Source organism: Vollenhovia emeryi, unplaced genomic scaffold (assembly GCF_000949405.1).
Source record: "Vollenhovia emeryi isolate VEMERY1.0 unplaced genomic scaffold, V.emery_V1.0 DF939124.1, whole genome shotgun sequence".
In the NCBI taxonomy this organism is placed as follows: domain Eukaryota; kingdom Metazoa; phylum Arthropoda; class Insecta; order Hymenoptera; family Formicidae; genus Vollenhovia; species Vollenhovia emeryi.
In genome coordinates, this window is record NW_011967242.1 from 1,098,618 (window position 1) to 1,118,835 (window position 20,218).

Consider the following 20,218-nt stretch of genomic DNA (forward strand, 5'->3'; position numbering starts at 1 on the left):
CGAGAGAGCGGCGAATGATGAGGTAGAGCGTTACGTATGTCAATCGTCTTAGAAAGTTCACCGGATGGTAGTACTGACGCAGAAAGTGGACGGTGATTTATACAAAGGAATAGAATGACGCAGCAGGTCGTGTTTATTTGGGACACGCGTGAAAATCCAAATTGTGTTCCACTTTTCGAGGCACATTTAGATGTTATCAGTTCCCCGCGTACGCACGATGAATGCTCGATTCAATCGAGTGTGATAATTGCATCTTTCTCTTCCTCCCGAGAGAGAGAGAGAGAGAGAGACCGGGTCTCGTCCACGGAGAATTCTGAAGGATGCAACGTGAAGAGCGTGCGTCGTGAAAAAGAATGTTGCCGTGTGTTCACTTCTGAAGCCTCTTTTTTTTACGTAAAATTAAGCAAATACCTAGATCGCCGATTGCGACTCGGTACATACTTGGTTTCACAGTTTGGAGAGACTGTATTAAATGAACGAGAGTACCGGCGAACAATCTCGTCGCTATAAAATGTTTACTCTTCACTGAATACCGATGTGCCGTGTTGATCTTGCACAATCGTTAAATCCGAAGTCCAGGATAATTCCGCGGGAATTTTTTCTCCCTACGTCTCATTAGCGGGCTCATCAAATTGCAAATAATTCCGTTTCCCAGGAAGAACGTAGTGACGTATCTCGCACACATTGTGTGTGCGCAGTTGAAACATTACCGGGAAGTGAGAGTGTATTTTCGCGACGTCACGTCCTTTAACGTAACCCACATAGTCTTCATCTTTACAATCTTGTCTCGTTTCATTGCTTGGCACGTGAAAGAAAGAAAAATGTAGCTGCCGTAGTTTAAAAACTGCACGTGGCAACTAAATTTCAGCTGTAAAATATGGACAGCTAATGTTCAGTTGTGATAGCTAAATATTTTGCTACTGTGCCTACTGCATTAGGTGCGACAGCAAACCGTTTGCTGCGGTTTAGAAATTTATAGTTATGGCAGCAAAGTATTTTTAGCAAACCATGATTGGCTACGGTGGCGAACTTCTTTTTTCAGTGCAGGCATCACTAGGCATTTTTTAGGCATTACCCCCACGGAAAAGTATACATTTCAAAATGTAGGTGAAAATATATGGTAATATATTTCATTCTATTAAAAGAATCGCGAGGCGGCGATTGCGCGTTACACTTTCTCGTATATAAAAATCAACCAGCAGCAGTATATAAGAAGTGGCGAGAAATCAGATCTAACAGTTGCGGCAAATGAAATCAATTTGATCTCCGCTGGTGAAGCGTTGAGAACCTAAATTCTAAGGTACTTAGAATTCCTTTTAATACTTTTAGACAAGATATATGATAAAATATAAAAAATATACAATGCATACGTTAGACGCATATAATTACATACACGGCTGTGTATTATAAGGTATATATGTCATACATTTTATTATATATTTTTAGTACATGCGAATGATATAATATATAATATGAAAAATTCCAACTTATTGGTATTACATTTATAGTAGTAGTATATATTTCTTATACCGCATATACGAGTAATATATAATAAAAACGAACGTATCCTTTCTACTTTTCTTTATATATAGTGAAATATATTGTTCCGTGGGGGATAGTTTGGGCATTAAGCCTTGCTGGGTCATTACAAGGATAAAGGAAGATAAAATCGTATAATAAGATAGAGCAATGCTCACTGGCTATTAGCAGGCATCGGTGTATATGATTTTGGTCAGCGGTTTACCCCCACGACTCAAAACGCCTCTTCCCTGCCTTGAAGATTGAAAAGTCCCCCCCCCCTTGTCTTGAAAATGTTTGCTCTTTTATTGAACTCGGCGAAATAGCTCCGGTCTACAATTCACTGATTGACTTTTAGAGAGTGTGTGGATCACCTGAATCAGCTGAAGGATCGATTCAGCTCGTGGGTTTATCCGTCGTACTCGATAGAAAAAGAACCGGTTGATGACGACAGCCGGTCCGTCATTAAGACCACGAACACGTGTCGATTGACGTCAGGTTCGCGGACGCGAGAGCAGATAAAATCGAGCGAGAGCAGGATAAAGAACGGCGGTGGCGAATCGATCGGGTCCACGCGCGGTCCTTTCAACCGGTCAAAGGTGGCGGTCGTGGAAGGCGGCCAGGGGTAAATACCAGAATAATAATCGTTGGAGACGGCCGGTCCCACCATTATCATATAATACCGCGCTCGCGTCACGGGGTCAGCGTGCAGAGAGCTTTGCATGGCAAATATGCGAGCCGCGAGTGAATATTCATCAGCCACCGCCGCCGGTCTTTACCTTCTTAACGGACGTCCGTGAAGTTCGGTCCCTCTATCAGTCTCGGCAGTCGCGCCCGTAAAGTGGACTTACCGATTACGGGCGAAACCCAACGACGATCGTCCAGCTCCGATCGTGGGCAACGAGGGTATCCCGGGAGGATATTGCGCGCAGGATGTTGTATTCCAAGCGGTACGTACAGAGTCGTCCCGTCGGTCCTGTCGTCTTCTAAAATAGAGCGAGGCTATTTCGCTCGGTTAGAAGAAAAATTCGGAAAAAAATGTTCGAGTGAAAAGCGATAAAGTCCCGCGACTCAAAACGCCTCTTCCTGCCTTGAAGATTGAAAAGTCCCTCCCTGTCTTGAAAATGTTTGCTCTTTTCTTTAACTCGGCGAAATAGCTCCGGTTTACCTTTTATTTGGAATTCCCCGAGAACGGGGACATCCCGTTCTACCTAATGTATTTCTGTCGACGATCTAGCGAAATGCACGACTCGTTATTAGAACCATATTAGTGCCATGAGCCGTGATCGTTTTGCGCCGAACGCTCCTTTCGCGAAGGAAAGCGCGCGGATTAGAAATCTGAAAATATGTTGATCTTTTGTAATCTTGGCGAACGTTACGGTGAGGCTTGACGGGAAGTATCACCTCTCGCGAGGCTCGCGGCTGCGTTTAGCCCGTTCGCGATTTCAGCTGTGGAATTTAGGCGTCTTCGGCGCCTCGGGCGATGGCTCACCTCGAGCACATTCCTCGTTTCCCTAAACGAGACGCCGCGTGAAAAAGAAGAGAGATACGCGGAACGGTACCTCGAGTGGGATCCCCACGAAAAAGTGGCACGGGTTTCTTCCTCACCCGCGATCTACTCTTGTATTCCACATACAGGTGGTTCTCGTATCGGAACAACCTAGTTAACGAAACCTTTGTCGAAACGGCCGATCTTGCAGAGGAGACTGCTTAAACGTAACGCGTACTTGCGCACGAAGAGAATTTTCTCTTAAAATTTATCCTGCAAATCATGTAATCGTGAGACAACGTGGCATCTCGAAGAATTTTAGGAGTTTTGTGAAATTTTACCTCACATTTTAATAGCAGAGGAAAGTCCTCTATTGCGAGATAGGTTTCTGATACGAGATAGCAGGTCTTCAACGTTCAAATTCAATCACAAATCTTTTTTCGCAATGAGTTTAACAGTCAGTTTTCCACTAAATAAATTTCATCCCAAGGACAATCAATTTATGGTGGAATCAACTGACGGTGCCTATTAATTTAACAGAAACCCCGCTTTCCATATTATCCTGTCTCATAATAGGGGACTTTCCTCTAATTATACTTAGTATACATTTTACTAGTAATTATACTTAATATACGTTTAACTAGTAAACGTATACTAAGTATAATTACTAGTAAAATGTATGATATGAGAGTTTTTTGAAATTTTACCATACATTTTACTAGTTATTATACTTAATATACATCTGTTCTCTTTAAATTGTAATTCTTCTCTCTTCCCTTCTGCTAATTGTCAGCTTTCTTATATGTGCTCACTGTAATACTTATACGTTTCGCGTCACTCAGCTCATTTTATCTGGCGAGACTCATATCAGCAGTCTTGCTGGCATCTCACCATTTGCGTGTATAGCATTGCGTAGCTTATTGTTTTTCGACATTCTTGTCCTACTTTTATTCTCTCTGCACCTATGTGTATTATGCACAGCAATAAACTTAATATTATTATTTTACTAGTAAAATGTATGGTAAAGTTTCAACAAAACTGACATAAGGTTCTTCAAAATGCCATGTTGTCCCACAATTACACGATTTTCAGGGTAAATTTTAACCCTGGGTTGTCACACAGGGTCATAATGAGCTTAATGACTTAAACGTAAGATATCTTTTTGGTGCGCATGAAAATGGGACTTGTGGCGCTATCTAAAATCAATTTCAAGGCTTTACTACAGATAGAGACGGTTTGTCAAAGGAGGAAAGCGTTAATATCTTTTTGACAGCCGTTGGAAGTAGACTTTGGGTCACCGTGACCCAGGTGTGACAAAGGCGTCGTGTTTGCTAAAAAATTAAAAGTGTTATTTTTTGTGGAAAAAGTGTTAAGAAAGTATAAGCAGAGAGAAATCTGTGAGCTACCACGTAAAAACATTCATGCAATGTTCTTGTGCACGGTCGATGTGCGACGATCATCGGATATACTTGTGCCACGATTGTGCAGGTAGTAAATAAGAATAAAAATACTGCACTCCTACACTTTATATGTTTCAAATTTGACTATACTTTATATGTTTGATGGGCAAATTACTTGTAAACAAAAATTTATTATTATTTTTCTATGAAAATGCATTTGTCATGCAAATATGCGCCTCTTCTCTACACAAAATAAATACCTTTTTTAAAAGATTCACTTATGTACTAATTTTTTTTATTAAAATAACATCTCGATAGTATAATTCTCAATTTTTAGCTTAAAATATTAAAACTTAAAAAGATAAAATTTTTTTTAGCAAAATGTGATTTTAAACAAAAATATTTTTCCGAGAATTTTTTTCAATAAAAATAATTAAACTAATAAGTTTTTATAATTGGAACATATTTTTTTATATTTCAATTTTATCTCAGATTTTTTTTATTATAGAATTTTTGGATACTTAGTTATTAAACTGCAGGTCTTGGAAAATTGCGTTGACCCACGGTGACCCAGTGTGTCAAACTCGGCCCACAGAAAAGGTGTAACAACCTAGGGTTAAAAGAAAATTCACCCCGTGTATGCGAGAAATACATCTGACCAAAATCATGTACGCCTACTAATGTCCAGCGGGCATTACTTCATCTTATTATCTTATTTTATCTTGTTTTAACTTATTTCATATTATTTTATCTGTATAATGCCCAAACTAATGCCCAAAAAATGTCTAGTAATGCGCAGTAATGCCGCAAATCCGTACACCACAATGCCCTTGGCGGTTTGCGCCTCGGTTTTTATTATTTGTCTAGCAGTTTTGCTTTTAGCTGATAAAACACGCTCCTTAAAATTTCAAGAGGCGCGTTTTATCGCGCCAGTAATATGATTATCACACAACATGATTATTATTATCAAGCGTGTTTCACAGAATCATCGATAGTTATTGATAGATAAATCGTAGAGAAATTCTAGAACTAAAATTAAAACGAGACGTTAAAGTTTGGGATATTGCGGGAAACTTCTCAAATGACTATTTCGAGCACGCTGAATGCACAATTTCCGGTCAATCGAGCCTCCAACGTAATGGAGGGAAATGATGTCTGCGTTTATCCGCGAATATTTTCGTATCTGTAACATCGGAGGATTCAGGAAGAGCGTATACCGGAGCTCTCCTCGAGCTCCAGTTCGATAAGAGCTAAAGGACGGACAATGTGCTCGATAAGCGAGAAATGCACTCTCTCTTTCTCCCTGACGCGCCGGTGGGCGCGAAAGTGATAGTCGATTTTTGGATGCAAACTGGACCGGGCCCGTGCAAGTGGGACAGAGTAGACCTGTAGTTATAAGTGGAACGCTACACGGTGACTATTTTTAGCGCGTCACCTGAGACACCTCGCTTAATTTCGCTGTCCTTAATCAGTCGAGGATCGATGTAACGCTATAACGCGCCGTTATTTTCCCCGGCGAGCTCTTCGTCCCTTTTAAAGGGTTGCGCGCGTAAACAGGCCGGGCGTCGCGGACGTAACGCCCCGCTGCGGTTTATAAAGAAAGACGCTCCGCGTAACAATAAGTTGCATTATTAAATATCGCGAAATCTTCGGAACGTTGCGCAAGAGGGGCGATTAGCAATTCTGAGCACGTGACGTTCGCGCTTGCAACTTAATCGCGGTGCTTTGAATTTCCTTCATTTTCCCCCGAAAGCGAAAGCGGGACAGCGAGTCGTCGATACGACACAGCCGGACAACCTTTGTACGTCGCGTATCTTTCAGAACTTACCCGGTCAGTGCGCATTTGTAGTAAATTTCCATTTTGCACTCGCTATGCCAATCGATTAACATAACAAAGCGATTTCATGAATTCGGCCGGTAGAGCGATTGAATATTCATGCGCGAACGGGCAGTTGGGCTTTATTGCGATTTTCAGCGATCGCTGGCTTAATGTGCGATCGCCGTCGCAGGTCCGTCGCTGCATCAGGCGAGATAAGTCTCGCCGCGGTCATGCAATTAATGAAGATCGTTCAGTTAATGACAGAAACTTTTTGCTAAAGTCAATGCAATGAAGTGGAGTCACCGTTTCTATTGATTTCTTTGTTTTTTTTTACGTTGCCTTCCTTTTTTGCGAAGATAAGACGGACAGTATCACCATTGTTTACGATGTCAATAAACCCACTTGAAACGCTCCTCTATTTTTTTCACTCGATACAATCGAGGAAGATTCACCTTTGATAAAATGGATATCTCTGTGCTCTCTCCTGATGATCGCAGAAAAACAAGAGTTCATTTAAACAACTCGAAGAGAGATAACATCTTGCTTTCGTTGCATACATAATTTTGAACAAAAGGAGTGATTTCTTTTATCTAGAAGTTGTTAACGAGTTTAAATAAAGATGTCTCTAATTTTTATTATAGAGGATAATCCTTTATTATGTGGGATAGACTCCTAATACGAGATAGCGGGGTTTCCGCTAAATTAATAGGCATCATCCGTTGGTTCTACCGTGAATTTATTGCCCTTGGAGTGAAATCTGTTTAGTGGAAAATTGATTGTTACACGGAAAGACCGGCTAAGGCAAAAATAACTGAAATTAAAATGTTGCCGTATAAATAGTAGGGGTATCTACATTGTTTTGTGTTGCAACATTCACTAAGTTTGCTGTACAAAACGCATATTTCTCCACTACTTACCATACGATTGCGGGTATGACAACCACAGAAAGAGCTGTCCAAAATATTACTATTTATTGGGGTTGTACCAACCCTAATTAGACATGCGATAACCATATCGGTCTCTCCGTGTAGATCGTGTAATCGTTGCAAAAAAGATTTGTGATCGAATTTGGACGTTGAAAACCCACTATCTCGTATTAGAATTCTATCTCATAATAGAGGACTTGCCTCTACATTTTGTGCATAGCACTTAAATAATTGAAAAATTTCATTGCGTTATGGACTATTATTAAAGTAGCTCGTTGCATTATTAATATTAGGTAAAGAGAGTTTATTGTGGATAAAAAAGTTGAAGTTGTCGAAGACAAAAAGTCGTAAACATTGTCACTCATCAATTAACTGTTTTTTTTTGTTATTATAATGAATATGCAAATTCAAGTTTATTTACCTTTATTATGCATAACAAAATCAATGCCATAATCGGTTGCAAACATTGGTTCGTTGAATCAGCTTTTCTATCAACTCGGGGTTAATAATAAGATTCATAACATCTCCAAGGCATCATATGCAGATATTTTTTTTGGAAGTGCGCCTGCTATCGCGTGGAAAAAGATTCTCGATTTATTCAGGCCAATACTTTCTCAAATAAACGGCCATATAAATTTATAAGCCTCATAAAAAATCAATCTAAAGTAAGTCTGTTATTTTCATCCATACTTTCGTAGTAAACGTCAAATTGTTTAATTTGCATTTCCTACAGTCGTCATTTAATTTTAAGAAGATAATACACCGAGAGAAAAGATTTATTTAGGTTAAACAAATGACATACGTAGAAATCAGGTTTCTTTGAATCTACTAAATTTTTATGTATTGCACTAAAACATTTGCTATAGATTTGAAGAAATAGATATGAATTCTCCTAGAAGTCCCAGTCTTGATCTTCTTTGAAATTAAATAAAAGTCTAGTAAGGTCAACATTCAAAGAAGATTTGTTTGATTTCAGTTTATAAAAATTTTAAAGCCTCGTGTCCACGATCCGAGAAATGTGTAGCTAATCAACTTGCAGCTTTTAAGGCCCGCGTTCACGATGCTAGACTTGGACCAAGTTCTAGCATCGTGGACACAGGCCTTTACGGAAAAGCTGCAGGTTGATTAGCTACACATTTCTCGGAACTAGAACTTGGACACAGTTCTTGGATTGTGGACACAAGGCTTAACGAATGTAAGATATACAGAATATATTTCTTTTATATGCTAATAAAACGAATTTCTTTTATAAATATTTGCCATTTTATTCTGCCCACCCATTACAAGATTTAACCTCAGCAACGTTTATCGTGTATACATAGACGTTACATAAATTTGTCTAGTCATTAGCGACGGCATTAGCATTTTCCGAAGATACGAAATGCAGTCGCATCGAAGACGAGGGCATCACCGGATGTTCTTCTTAAAATGTCACGCTCGTGCGACGCTACTTGCTTGATGAGACGTTGCGTCATATTCGTTTATTACGTCACCATTGTCAAGCGCACGCATACAAATCAGCCGTTTGAGAAATCCTCTTTTCCGCAGCAAAACGCTGAAGCAAGACGCTGACGTCCGCTCGAGTAAGCTTCTGTTGTGATGTTTTGACCATTGAATATCTCCGGCCGTCGAGCAAAGATCAGCCTACCGCACAGGATATTATATACGTTCAGTTAATCTTAATGACGGTCTCAGTGTCAGTTCCGTTAATGAAAACGCGACGACTTTGAGACGAGACCCGTCGACCGTCAAAAATTTTGTTAAAATGAGTTACGGTTGGTCCGAATAGAGATGTTAAATGGTTGCGAAATAGCGACTTTGTTTTCAAGAGAAGTTGCGTTTGTTAAAATTGTATTTAAAAAAGTTACAGCTTGGTAAACAGCTGATAAACAATTGATTGACGAATAATTTAACGCTGAATTATGTTTTATCTCTTACATTATAAATCTCCAAATGTTGCAAAAACCTTGATAAAAAACGATTACATGATTTTGAGGGTAAATTTTAAGAAAAAAATTCTCCCCGTGTGGCTTGTTGTAAGCAAAAGAACCGTTGCCTGTAGTATACATGTAGACTGTATTAAATGTATCTTTCTATATCGTCCAATTCATTCTCGCCATCAGAGAGCGCGTTAAAAGAAAATTTTCCATCCACCCTAGCGTAAGGCTTTGTATCTCGAAACGTGTAACATGTGTAATAGAACGGCGAATAATTTTCATTGCAGGAGTCTGCGGAGGATCGCCCGGCACGACGAGCCGGAGTTCAGCAACGCCAGCATTCTGAACAGCATGGAGAAATTCGTGCGCACCGTGAGCGAGATGGAGGACACCATTCTGGTGCCGAGCCGCCTGCTGGACCTGTCCGTGGGCGACGCCGGCGACACGGTCTGCATGAAGGGCAAGCGCGGCTGCACGGTGAAGGACACCCTGGCCAACACCGATCTGTACCGCCTCTATAACATCATCAATCAGATGAAGATCGAGCTGCTGTGGTCGCAGGAGCCCACGCGGGGCACCGTGGCGGACGATCAGACGCCGATCAAGAGCCATCCGGTCGGCAGCCCGTCCGCCGAGCTGGCGCACCACCACGCGAACGGCGGTAGACTCGGCCACGTGCGTTGCCCCAGCACCACGTCCATGCAGAGCGTGCAGAGCGCGTCCTCGATCGCCTGGACCTCCGACTCGGACTCCGAGAACGGTATCGAGATCGACAGCGGTCTGGAGGCCGAGGAGTGCGCGGTCGACCTGGCGAGCATCGCCGCCGAGAACTTTAAGCGTCATCTGCGCGGCCTCCACAGCAGCATCGCCCGCATGACGGAGGCGGCTGAGTATCTGACGTTGCGGTACCAGGCCGACGTGGGCGGGCAAGTCTGATTCGCCGCCGGCATCATCACCGTCGCTTTCGTCTGCGTCGCCGCCTGCGCGTCATTGATTGTCATCGCGAACAGGCCCCGTCGATCGATCTCGTGGACACTTTCGCGACTCCCGGCTTCCTGAGGTGCCTCGGCAGAACTTCAGGAAGCGCCGCGCGGCGAATCGCGAAGGACCTCACGCCGTGGAGCTCTAAAACCCGATATCAATCCGTTATCTTGCTGTATAATTCGCTGCGATTGAAATACGCTGCCCGCGCGCTCCGTTTGTGCCAACGCTAAAGTATTCCGGTAATGTATTCAGACGAGACAATAAATTGTCGAATGCGTAAATCACCACGCGTACGAACTATTAGTTCTTAAACGGAATTGAGAACATGAGATAAGATAGCTCGAGGGACGCGTTATTTTTGGTATAGATAGCGTTATAAAGAGATAACACTTAGTTTTGTTCAGTTTTCAACTATAGCTTTCGCACTGGCAATCGAATTCAGTTGAACAAAATGAGAACAACCTACAATCAGGGACGGATGTGATTATACGTAACATAAATCATTTTTTCGTTATTTTATTGCGGTTGGAGCATATTGTATTTCTAGTAATAGGTTTAGATTTGTATCACGTATATGCTTGTATGTGTGTGTGTCGGGTATAGAAGGTACGAGAAAGATGAACATAAAATGAAAATGTCATATGTGAACGGCACATTTAAGCGCATGAATTGTGTAGTTTAGACCACTCTTACTTGCGTCACATCCTAGATTGCATTTTCTCGTACAATTTTCTTTCGATGAAGCATCGCGTTGCTTTAGAGTAATTCTCCATTTAACGCCATTATTTTTTACTTTTGTACACAAAGAATTGGAATTAATTTAAAATTGTTGCAGATTGGCCGCTTCGGTTCACGCTTGCAAAAGAAATTTAGTTTGGACATACAAGTTTTCTGTCGAAAAACTGCCAACGATTCGAGGATGACTAAAATCATTTGAAAAGAATCGTCGATAAAATGAAGTTTGGCCTTTCGTTGTGTATATTTATTTATTTATTTTAACAGCTTTCGTACATAGGTCCCTCTTTTTAGACTTAAACGATGTGTCGAGATCTCAAGGATACAAAATACAAAAATATTATTGTTATAGACATTTGAAGGTTTTTAAAAACTATTTATAAATTGTATGGAAAGAAACGAGATGGAGCCGTAATAGTTCATATGTATATATTATTGTTGGATGTTATTTTATAACATATGCGATTTATTGTAATATAAGTCACGACTAGTGGTTTGTGACTAAAGTACCGAATTACCTCTGAATTACTGTAAATACTGCTACATCGAAAGAACGAGTGCATTTTGGACATAGCGGAGTGAGATTGTACAAACTATAGTATATGTCTTGGAGTGTCGTGTATGTCTGCGGTAGAAGTCGCGTCAGTCACGCTCAAGTATCCCTTCTCCCTTAGATTTTTCTCCTCATTTTTGGATTTTCACTTTCGCGAGAGAGCGAATTGTTAATGTTATCGAATTGTATCTTATGCCACGGCGGCGACCGACGTTAGTGTGTATATATACATATTTAGTGCTCTACGATTATTTATTTCTACATAAAGTTAATAGAAGGCACCGTTTAACTTGTAAGTTGCGCGAGTTGTGAATGTGCTCGTTCGCGGTGAATCGTTTTTAAGTCGTAGGCGAAAAAGAACGATTGGTCGGTGCATGTTTCTAAGCCGATAGAATTTGGAACGGTGTCTGGAACTCGTAATCCATAATGCGTTCGCACTGTAAATAGAGCCGGTGAGATGCTTTCCTGACGCGCTAATATCATTAGAATCCGAATGATTGCGGATCTTGCGTATCGGATTTGTACAGTTTGCGGTTAAGAATTTTTCGAACTTTTAATGCAAAAATTAGAGAAGAGCAGAAGAAGAAAAAAGTGGCGGAGAGGAAAACTGTTACTATGTTACAATAATTTTCGAGAGCAACACACAAATTGTTTCTAATAAATGATATAAATTCTTACAAGAGTGTATCTTTGTGTGCTTAAGTACATTACTGTATATTCCCGCTTTACATTCGCGACTTGTTGAAAATCCTTCGAGACAAGTAGCACAAAATTCACTATTATTTCGTTACACATTTCTTTCCTCTGTATACATTTTATGTACATATAACGATGCATAAAATAATACAAATTTATAGATACGGTGCCATATCTGTTGAAACTTATGTTTCAACGTAATCTGCATTCGTGAGCTGCGCAAAATTGTGGAAATCTTAAACGTCCGATACGAAAATCATGGCTAGACGACAATTCGGACTTGTAACTGTGCCACTGATTTGTTATTTTTAGAAAGGTGTCTTTTTCACGCATTTTCTTTACCTGCTTTTGTGGAATAAGAGGAAAAGTGTTTCGGAGGAATCTTTCAGAACATTTAAGCTTTTCATGATTATGCAATTGACTCGCTATGCATAGGTGAATTAAGTTAAGAATTAAGTTACGCTAAGAATGATTTTTATATTCATTCCACATCGTGAGAGTTGTCTACTTTTATGATTCTCCTAAGATATGGCGGTACATCTCGGGGATTTTCAAATAGCGCGTACATGCATTGGTATATTTGCTATCAGTGACGTACCGATGATCCAAAGTAAAGATAGAAATGACAAGTAATTCCGTTTGCGCTGCTTAATAGCAAGAACAATATTCGTCGCTGCGCTGGATGCAATGCTGCGTAACGTAACTAAGTTTTAACGAGAATTTGACAGTCCCCGAGATTGCGTATAAATTATGATTATTTATGGGTCATAAATAATACGTGTGTAACGTTAGCAAAGTAATCGATTAGAATACAAATACTGTGCTGCGGTAATAGTCTGCTCTTCGCGTGGGATCATGACCATTACTACAGGATTGGCGATGTTAATTAGATTAATAACATTTATAAAGAATATTTGATACACTTGAATGCAATTGTGCGAAAAAGAACAAAAGTGCCCAATTGGAATATAATTCAACCAGATTTTTACTGTTGTACTGTTATACGCGAAATGGTGATAAAATACGAGAAATTTAACTTATTATTCTCGAGTTTATTCTGAGAGATGTATGCAAACGTGGATCATTTTGCAGTTTGTTTAACGTTAAAGCGAAACTTCTATTCTGAAAGAGTTCTTTCTTGCATAGTTTATTTTGTTGCACGATGCAATTGCAGTCCTTGTGTCAAGATATTCTGTACGCAATTGGAACATTGTCGCATATAATATTTCGTGCTTTCTCGCTTTACGCGCTGTGATGAAATATGTAGAAATTGATTTAATTCAACAAGTTTTCGAAAAGCGCTTCGTCACCGTAATTAATATATCAAGTGGTACGCGTGCGTTTATTACTTTGGCGTCCTTCAGCTTTACACGTGTTTACCTATACAGCACGCATGTTTAAAAGACATCTTTAAGACACGCGTGCTGTATGGGTAGTGTTTGCAACATGGAATTAGGTGGTACACGAACTGCCTTGATTTTATATTGCGATAACGCTGTTAAAAGAGCTCAATTTCAGTAAGGAACATTAGCTTTAGTAGACGATACCGACGTTGATATGTACAGATTAACGTGCGTACTGGATCTTCGGGATACATGTATGGTATTTGTAAAACGTCTGCGCACTTGAATGATGGTAATAAATTAATTACTTCCACACCCAGTGCCTATTGTATCTCACGAAGCCAAATACGTAATTAAAATGAAGCATCAAGAGACGCGAGACTATACGGTTTCTCCCTAATCTTCGACACTAACAAATCCTCATATGCACAGTCTTTACTTCTTTTTACCATCTCGACGAAAAAGAAAAACCTATTTTTTATCAAATAGAAACAAGAACACCAAATATTATCAGAGCCAGGCAAGCTGAAGGTAGCCTAATAATTTTTTAAATTTAATATGTAAATTCATATGCCGTTTATTTTTCCTATTTTTCTTTTCAATTGAAAAAAGAGGATGATTAAAGCACAAAATGCTCTGTCACGATACAATTTTCAGAAATTTTATGTCAAGAAAACACTTTGCCATAACAGAGTATATTCATATTTAGTCGCATGCGAACGAGAGAGAACGGAATAGCACAAAACAGAGTTTGTCCTTTTCTACGCGAACCTCTGCCCCCACTGCTCAAATAAAGGCAAACGCTCGGTCTAGATATACAGGGTGTCTCATTTTAAATGATCCGCGCAAGTATCTCAAAAAATATGAAAGATATCGAGAAACGTTTCAAACAAACGTTGTTTGGCTCGAAGGGGGACATAAGGTGGTGCCATTGACTTGACCTTGGATAGTCATTTGAAGGTCACGTGAAGGTCACCTTCAATTCTTTTAACGGAACCCGCTACTATATTGTTTATTATACTGTCTTGTTCTACTAATTAATGTGAACAACTTTTCTCCGAAGCATTTTTTGATTTGCCTAATACTTTTTGAGATATTCAAGATAAAAATTTATAACTTTTTCAATATTTAGCTCATGATATCTCGATAACTGTCGGAGGAAAAAGTAGTACATGACTTTTTTACTCGATTCGGTCTTAGGAATATGCTGTTGCAATATAAGTGTTTCAATTATTGAAAATTCTTGTGTATTGTAACAAACACAAAATTTACATACGCAAAAATTTTCAATAACTGGAGCACTATTGCAACAGCATATTCCCGAGGCCAAATCAAGTAAAAAAGTCCTGTACTACTTTTCCCTCCGACAAACAGTTATCGAGATATCATGAGTTAAATATTGAAAAAGTTATAAATTTTCTCTTGAATATCTCAAAAAGTATTAGGCAAATCAAAAAATGTCTCGGGCAAAAGTTGTTCGTACTAATTAGTAGAATAAGACGGTATAATAAACAATAGGGGGTTTGCATTTAAAAACTTGAAGGTGCCCTGATGGAAAAATTTTGCTGAAACTGTAATGAAATTGATGAAAAGTGAAATGAAAGTTATTGGAAACTTGTTGAAACCATTTCAAAATAAATCATAAGTTTCGTTATGAAATTCAATGAAATACTGTGAAATTAGATGAAAGTTAATTAATATTACTAAAAATTAATTACAAAATTTTAGAAATGTTGTATATTATGAAATTTGCGGAATTTAACTGAAAATAAATTTTTTAATGAAAAATTGCTGAAAACGATAATGAAATTGGGTCAATTGCAAGAGATTTTCAACCAAATTTCAGCAAATTTCATTACGTTTTCAGCAAAATTTTTCCATCAGGGTGACCTTCAAATGACTATCCAAGGTCAAGCCAATGGCACCACCTTATGTCCCCCTTGGAACCAAACAACTTTTGTTCGAAACGTTTCTCCGTATCATTCACATTTCTGGAGATACTTGCGTGGATCATTCAAAATGAGACACCCTGTATTATGCCTGTGGGCTTCTCTCTGGTATGCACACGTGCGCGCGGCGGCGCGCGTCCTCTAGCGAAATATCTTTTTTTATTTCAACTTTACCCTCTTGTGGGAACGCCTCTCAACCGTTAGGTTATGTCGGCGATATTTCTAAGAAGTCCTTGAAATTCGTGCCTGGGGTGCTTTTCAGCAGGAGACGCGTATTGACACGGTGTGATGCAGAGAGTCTCTAGCGAAATGCCGCTGTCGCAGTGACAAGCTATCAGCTGTCGGCCTTCGAGACACGAGTGTGCACGGCAGGTAACGTGACAACGAGAGGAATAGCGAATAAATTTGAATAGATTCCCGGTCGCGGTGGTGTCACCAGGATTCTGTTACTTCGCGTCGTTAACGATGTCGCGCCACATCGACCGTATCGCTGTCGGACGATAAGGGATGTATGAACAGGCGGCGAGCGGTTGGGCCGTCGGCCTCCGCGCCCTGCTCGACCCAACGAAATTTCTGCCGTTCCTCCCGAGTTTATGGGACGAGCGGGCCATCGGCTCGCGTTACCCGAGCGACACGAAGGTACGGGAGACCGACGTGCTCGTGGGATACCTCGTACTATTCTGGGTGATACTGTACATGGTGTACGACAAGTGTCTTAACGTGAGTCCTTAAAGTCTAATCTACAATGTGCTTTTCGCAACGAGCTTAAAAAGTTCGTGTACAATGCACGATTGTGCACAGTGTGTAATATACAGTTTATCAACGCGCACCAGTTTTTTAAACGCGCACGTGGCTAGGAAACAAAATGTTGTTAGACGCAAAGAACACACTGTAGATCGGGCTGAACGCGTTAAATTTTGAGAACGCGTTTCCAAAATACACATATCTTACGCCTTGTACTTTTCCCCGCAGTCGCTCCTCAGGCGTATGCGCTTTCCGCTGGTCCAGCGCAGCAGGATAATCGAGGCTGTATGGAACTGCGGATTCTGTTTCGGTAGTGTATGTTACATGAAGTCGTCAGCCGCGCAGCTCCTGAGCTTAGCACCCCACGAGCAGGGAGTGACTTACCGGGAATTGGGGGTCGCGCTGCACAAGAGTTTTTACTTTCATCAGGCGGGAATCGACATACTGTGTCACGGCGCTTGGATAAAGGGCTGCGCGAACTTACTCTTTGCGTCTTTTGTCTTGAATCCATATCAGCAAAAGTAAATCATCCAGTTAGAACTGCTCTGTGGACATAACGTTTTCTCTAATTTTTTTAACACTGTTTTTGCTCAATCTCTATTTTCTTCTCAGTCTCATCCTGAAAACTGTTTAGAGCCATTTAAATCTTGATGTTTCATTTGACATTGTTAGTTTGCTGACAATTGACATTTTCTTCATTCATGTACGTAGAGGAAAGTCTGCTGTTATGAGATAGGAATCTAATATGAGATAGTAGGTATTCAACGTCCAATCACAAATCTGTTCGCAACAATTACACGATCTAACAATCAATTTTTTACTAAACAGATTTCACTCCACGGGCAAGAAATTCATGGTCGAACCAACAGACGATGCCTATTAATTTAGTAGAAACTCCGCTATCTCATATTAGGATTCTATCGTATAATAGGGGACTTACCTCTATGTGTGTTATGTAATTTTATGCGTACACAAGAATACATGTGTGTGCTTTCTACAGTTACAGGTGGTGTACAGTAACAAGTACCTTTCTGATGTACAAGACTATCGACATTGTGATAGTTAACGTCTGTCGGATCCTGTTGTGCATTTTTCAAACTGTCGGGAGACCAGTCTCTAAGCTGTTGTTTCTGTTACACTGCCTGACATGGTTAGTAAATATTATATCTCCGGTCAATGTATTGTGTAACACAAATAATGTTCCTCAGGATCTATTTGTACTTACACTACGTGCCTACGTCTGTGCTATGGTCGGAGGAAGTTAAGCATGCGAGAACGGAACCTGGCTTGTGGCTCTGGTTTGCAGCGGAATGCTTAGATTCGGTAGGCACGAGTTCTACATGTTTCTGATTTAAACAACCCAAGTAGAACACGTTAATCGCAAAAACGTCAATGTGACATTAAAATGATGAATTTTACGTCGTAAAATGATCGACATCAAGATTTACTTTGCAATGACTAAATTATGGCATGCTGTTTTATGATATTCGTGATGCGTATTGGGTGGTAAACTTAGTTTCCGCGGTGTTTAACAAACTCATTTATTTCGATATCAAAAGCAAAAAATACATCAAAGTATTTGCCCTCGCTACCTATACATTTTTTCCATCTTTCTGGCAATGAGTGGATTCCGCAACGATAGAACAAAATGCACCGTGATTTTCAAGTTTTCTTATTCGTGCACTTTAAAACTAGCTATGCTAAAAGAAATCAAAAAGTGATATAATTTTGGCTGGCACTGTATGTGTATACGTGTGATTGCTGTATGTTAATGAAAATACGCAATTAGGTATGGTTGAGACTCATTGGACATGCGAAAGCTACGCATTGGCTCGAAATCTGTCTGTTTCCACCGCCAACGCAGGAAGCCATTGAACTGGCCGGTATCCACAAAAGGCACAGAGAGTCGTTGAGGAAGTGCAGTAGCAAAACAGCAAAGAAAGTCGAATTGTGGCAAACGCTAGTTTGTAAGTTCTACATTCTTACTTTTTCTTTGAATTTTGAATTGGATTGTAGCCTGGATAACGTGTTGTTATACGAACAGGCGCGATGGCGATTAAAAAGAAAATTAAGAAGATTCGTAAGGCTAAAAGCAGTATGGGCGCATCGACGAGAGATCTTGAGGAAGTGGAGTCGTTTGAAACGCAAGGAGATCCGCGAGTTAGCGGAGAATTGGCGAAGTTGTACTGAAATATTTCTGAGAAATAGCATTTGCAGAATTTATACAAACGACGAAAGATACGAGCCTTTTTCAAACGAATTTATTTGTACGACGAAAGAATAGATTTTTGTGATGTTCAAAACATTGCGTACGAATTTTTGTCTTGTCACATCGATGGCACGTCATTTTCAACGAGCACCATTCTCTATTGAGACTTGTGTACAGCTATATTTGTATATAATTATAAACTAGCGACGGAGCAAACGCGGCGATCAAAGTGCGCCGCATATTCTGGAAAAGATCAGAATCAACGCAGAAAGACTGTACAGCAAGTTTTTATACAAAAATTAAGTTTATTTCATAATTTCGTAGATGTACACCCGCTTACGTAGAAAAATCATCGTCGTTTACGCGTTTATAATTTAGTTTAGGATGTCTCGACAACAGTTAGCTGGATACTCCAGTAACGTTACAATCGAGTCGGAGGCGTTTTTCTCGGAGCAAATGTTAAGGAGCATTGCTGTTAGTCGCACTGTTGATCGTCTATACAACTCAAGACACACAAATATTACACTAGTCATAGATGTAAAATACGATATCGGTTCGTTGAATGGCACTCTTATCCAAATTGAATATACGTTCCTTCGTGTGATATAATTGCACATAAATCCACGAAGTGGTAAATTTGCGTTTGCGAAGCTGTACATATACGATATGTGACGCTACACTGTTAATACGAAGTTACAGTATCGTGCAATTTGCATTCGCCTCGACGAGCGATGTGAAACATCGCCACTAATTCGCAGTAACAAGTTGACTTTAGGTCACATCATAAATTCGATTACAGTGGCTTTGATACAGGGTACCATCCTTGTTTATGGCAGTAAATAGGTAAGGTGCATTTTTGAGCAACGGAATTGTTATCGCAGTAATTGGGGGGGGGGGGGGCAACGCTAGAGACGTACGTCGACATACGGTCTCGCTCTCAAAATTGACAGACAAGACCGAGATCTTTTTTAAAAAGTGGAATATCGTTTGGTACTACTCTTTTTTTTTCTTATATATCCTAAGAGGAGAGCCTATATATCTTTTAAATTGTACGCCGTATTCTCTAAACACGTGTATGCAGTGTCTTTCGATTCTGGATGCTGCGGAGATATTGTCCTGTCGTGTTTGAATCATCGATAAATGTATTACATAAATGAAGACAACGACAATTTATTAGATAAGTTTAATCTTATAGACACACTTACAAAATATCTTGTTATATTGTTTTATATCGTGTATGTATGGATTATTCATATGTTTACGGATGTATACCCTCGCGGAGAGAGATGCAACTTGCGTTTAACTATCACTGCGCTTATTTCGACAAAGTGTAATTGTCACCCTTATTATACGCACGCACCTGACTCAAGCACTGTTCGTTGAACAAAAGGGGAAAGGGAGATTCGGGCTAAAGTACTTGTCAAATTTATCTCACTGTCAGTGCCGTAATGACGATACGTTTGTCTCTAATGCGTCGCATTAGTTACATACGAACAGGACCGTGCAAAGGGTTTTTGGGGCCCTGGTGCAAAGATAAAAATGGGGCCCTTTCATGAATTTAATATCTTGTGTTTTAAAAAAGAAGAAGAACGTTTTAAAGTATTCGTAATATCAAGTGGACCACAGCATTTATTTTAGAAAATTAGATATAAGAGCCGTTTGATTAAATAAACGATTACATCACCGATGTATAATATTCACATTAAAACTTTAAAGATTTCATTTTTAAATTATTATTTTATGAATTATAAATGAATATAATTTGTATACAAAATAAAATTGGATAAAAATGAATATGTAGAAACAATCAATTTCTAAAAAAAGACATGTAAACTCGATACTCGAATCTATCAAAGTTTATTGTTGTCGCTTTTCCGCGATGCCGATTGGTTCTCTCTTTGCGCTTACTTCCTAAA

At 39.8% G+C, this 20,218-nt stretch overlaps 2 protein-coding genes across 4 annotated transcripts in view; both read left to right on the forward strand.

The window, feature by feature from the left end:
* Positions 1-13,715, forward strand: part of LOC105569363 — a 33,937-nt gene extending 20,222 nt beyond the window's left edge. Inside the window, exons 1-2 of one of the 2 annotated variants that reach the window (XM_012025779.1) lie at positions 2,363-2,468; positions 9,377-13,715. In XM_012025779.1, coding sequence (XP_011881169.1) covers positions 2,452-2,468; positions 9,377-10,025 — 666 coding nt within the window. In that variant the 5' untranslated portion in view covers positions 2,363-2,451 and the 3' untranslated portion in view covers positions 10,026-13,715. Of the gene's footprint in view, positions 1-2,362; positions 2,469-9,376 lie in introns of those variants that run through there. The other variant, XM_012025778.1, reaches the window with a different exon arrangement.
* A 1,786-nt stretch (positions 13,716-15,501) lies between these two features.
* On the forward strand, positions 15,502-19,708 carry LOC105569365. Of its 2 annotated transcripts, XM_012025781.1 has the most exons (7): positions 15,502-15,721; positions 15,763-16,069; positions 16,322-16,614; positions 17,094-17,243; positions 17,302-17,416; positions 17,883-18,060; positions 18,138-19,708. In XM_012025781.1, the coding sequence occupies exons 2-7, from the start codon at positions 15,857-15,859 to the stop codon at positions 18,281-18,283; spliced, it is 1,095 nt and encodes a 364-aa protein (XP_011881171.1). In that variant the 5' UTR covers positions 15,502-15,721; positions 15,763-15,856; the 3' UTR covers positions 18,284-19,708. The 2 variants fall into 2 exon arrangements, with proteins under 2 accessions (XP_011881171.1, XP_011881170.1); XM_012025780.1 differs by having other exon boundaries at positions 15,502-16,069.
* The last annotated feature ends 510 nt before the right edge of the window (positions 19,709-20,218 follow it).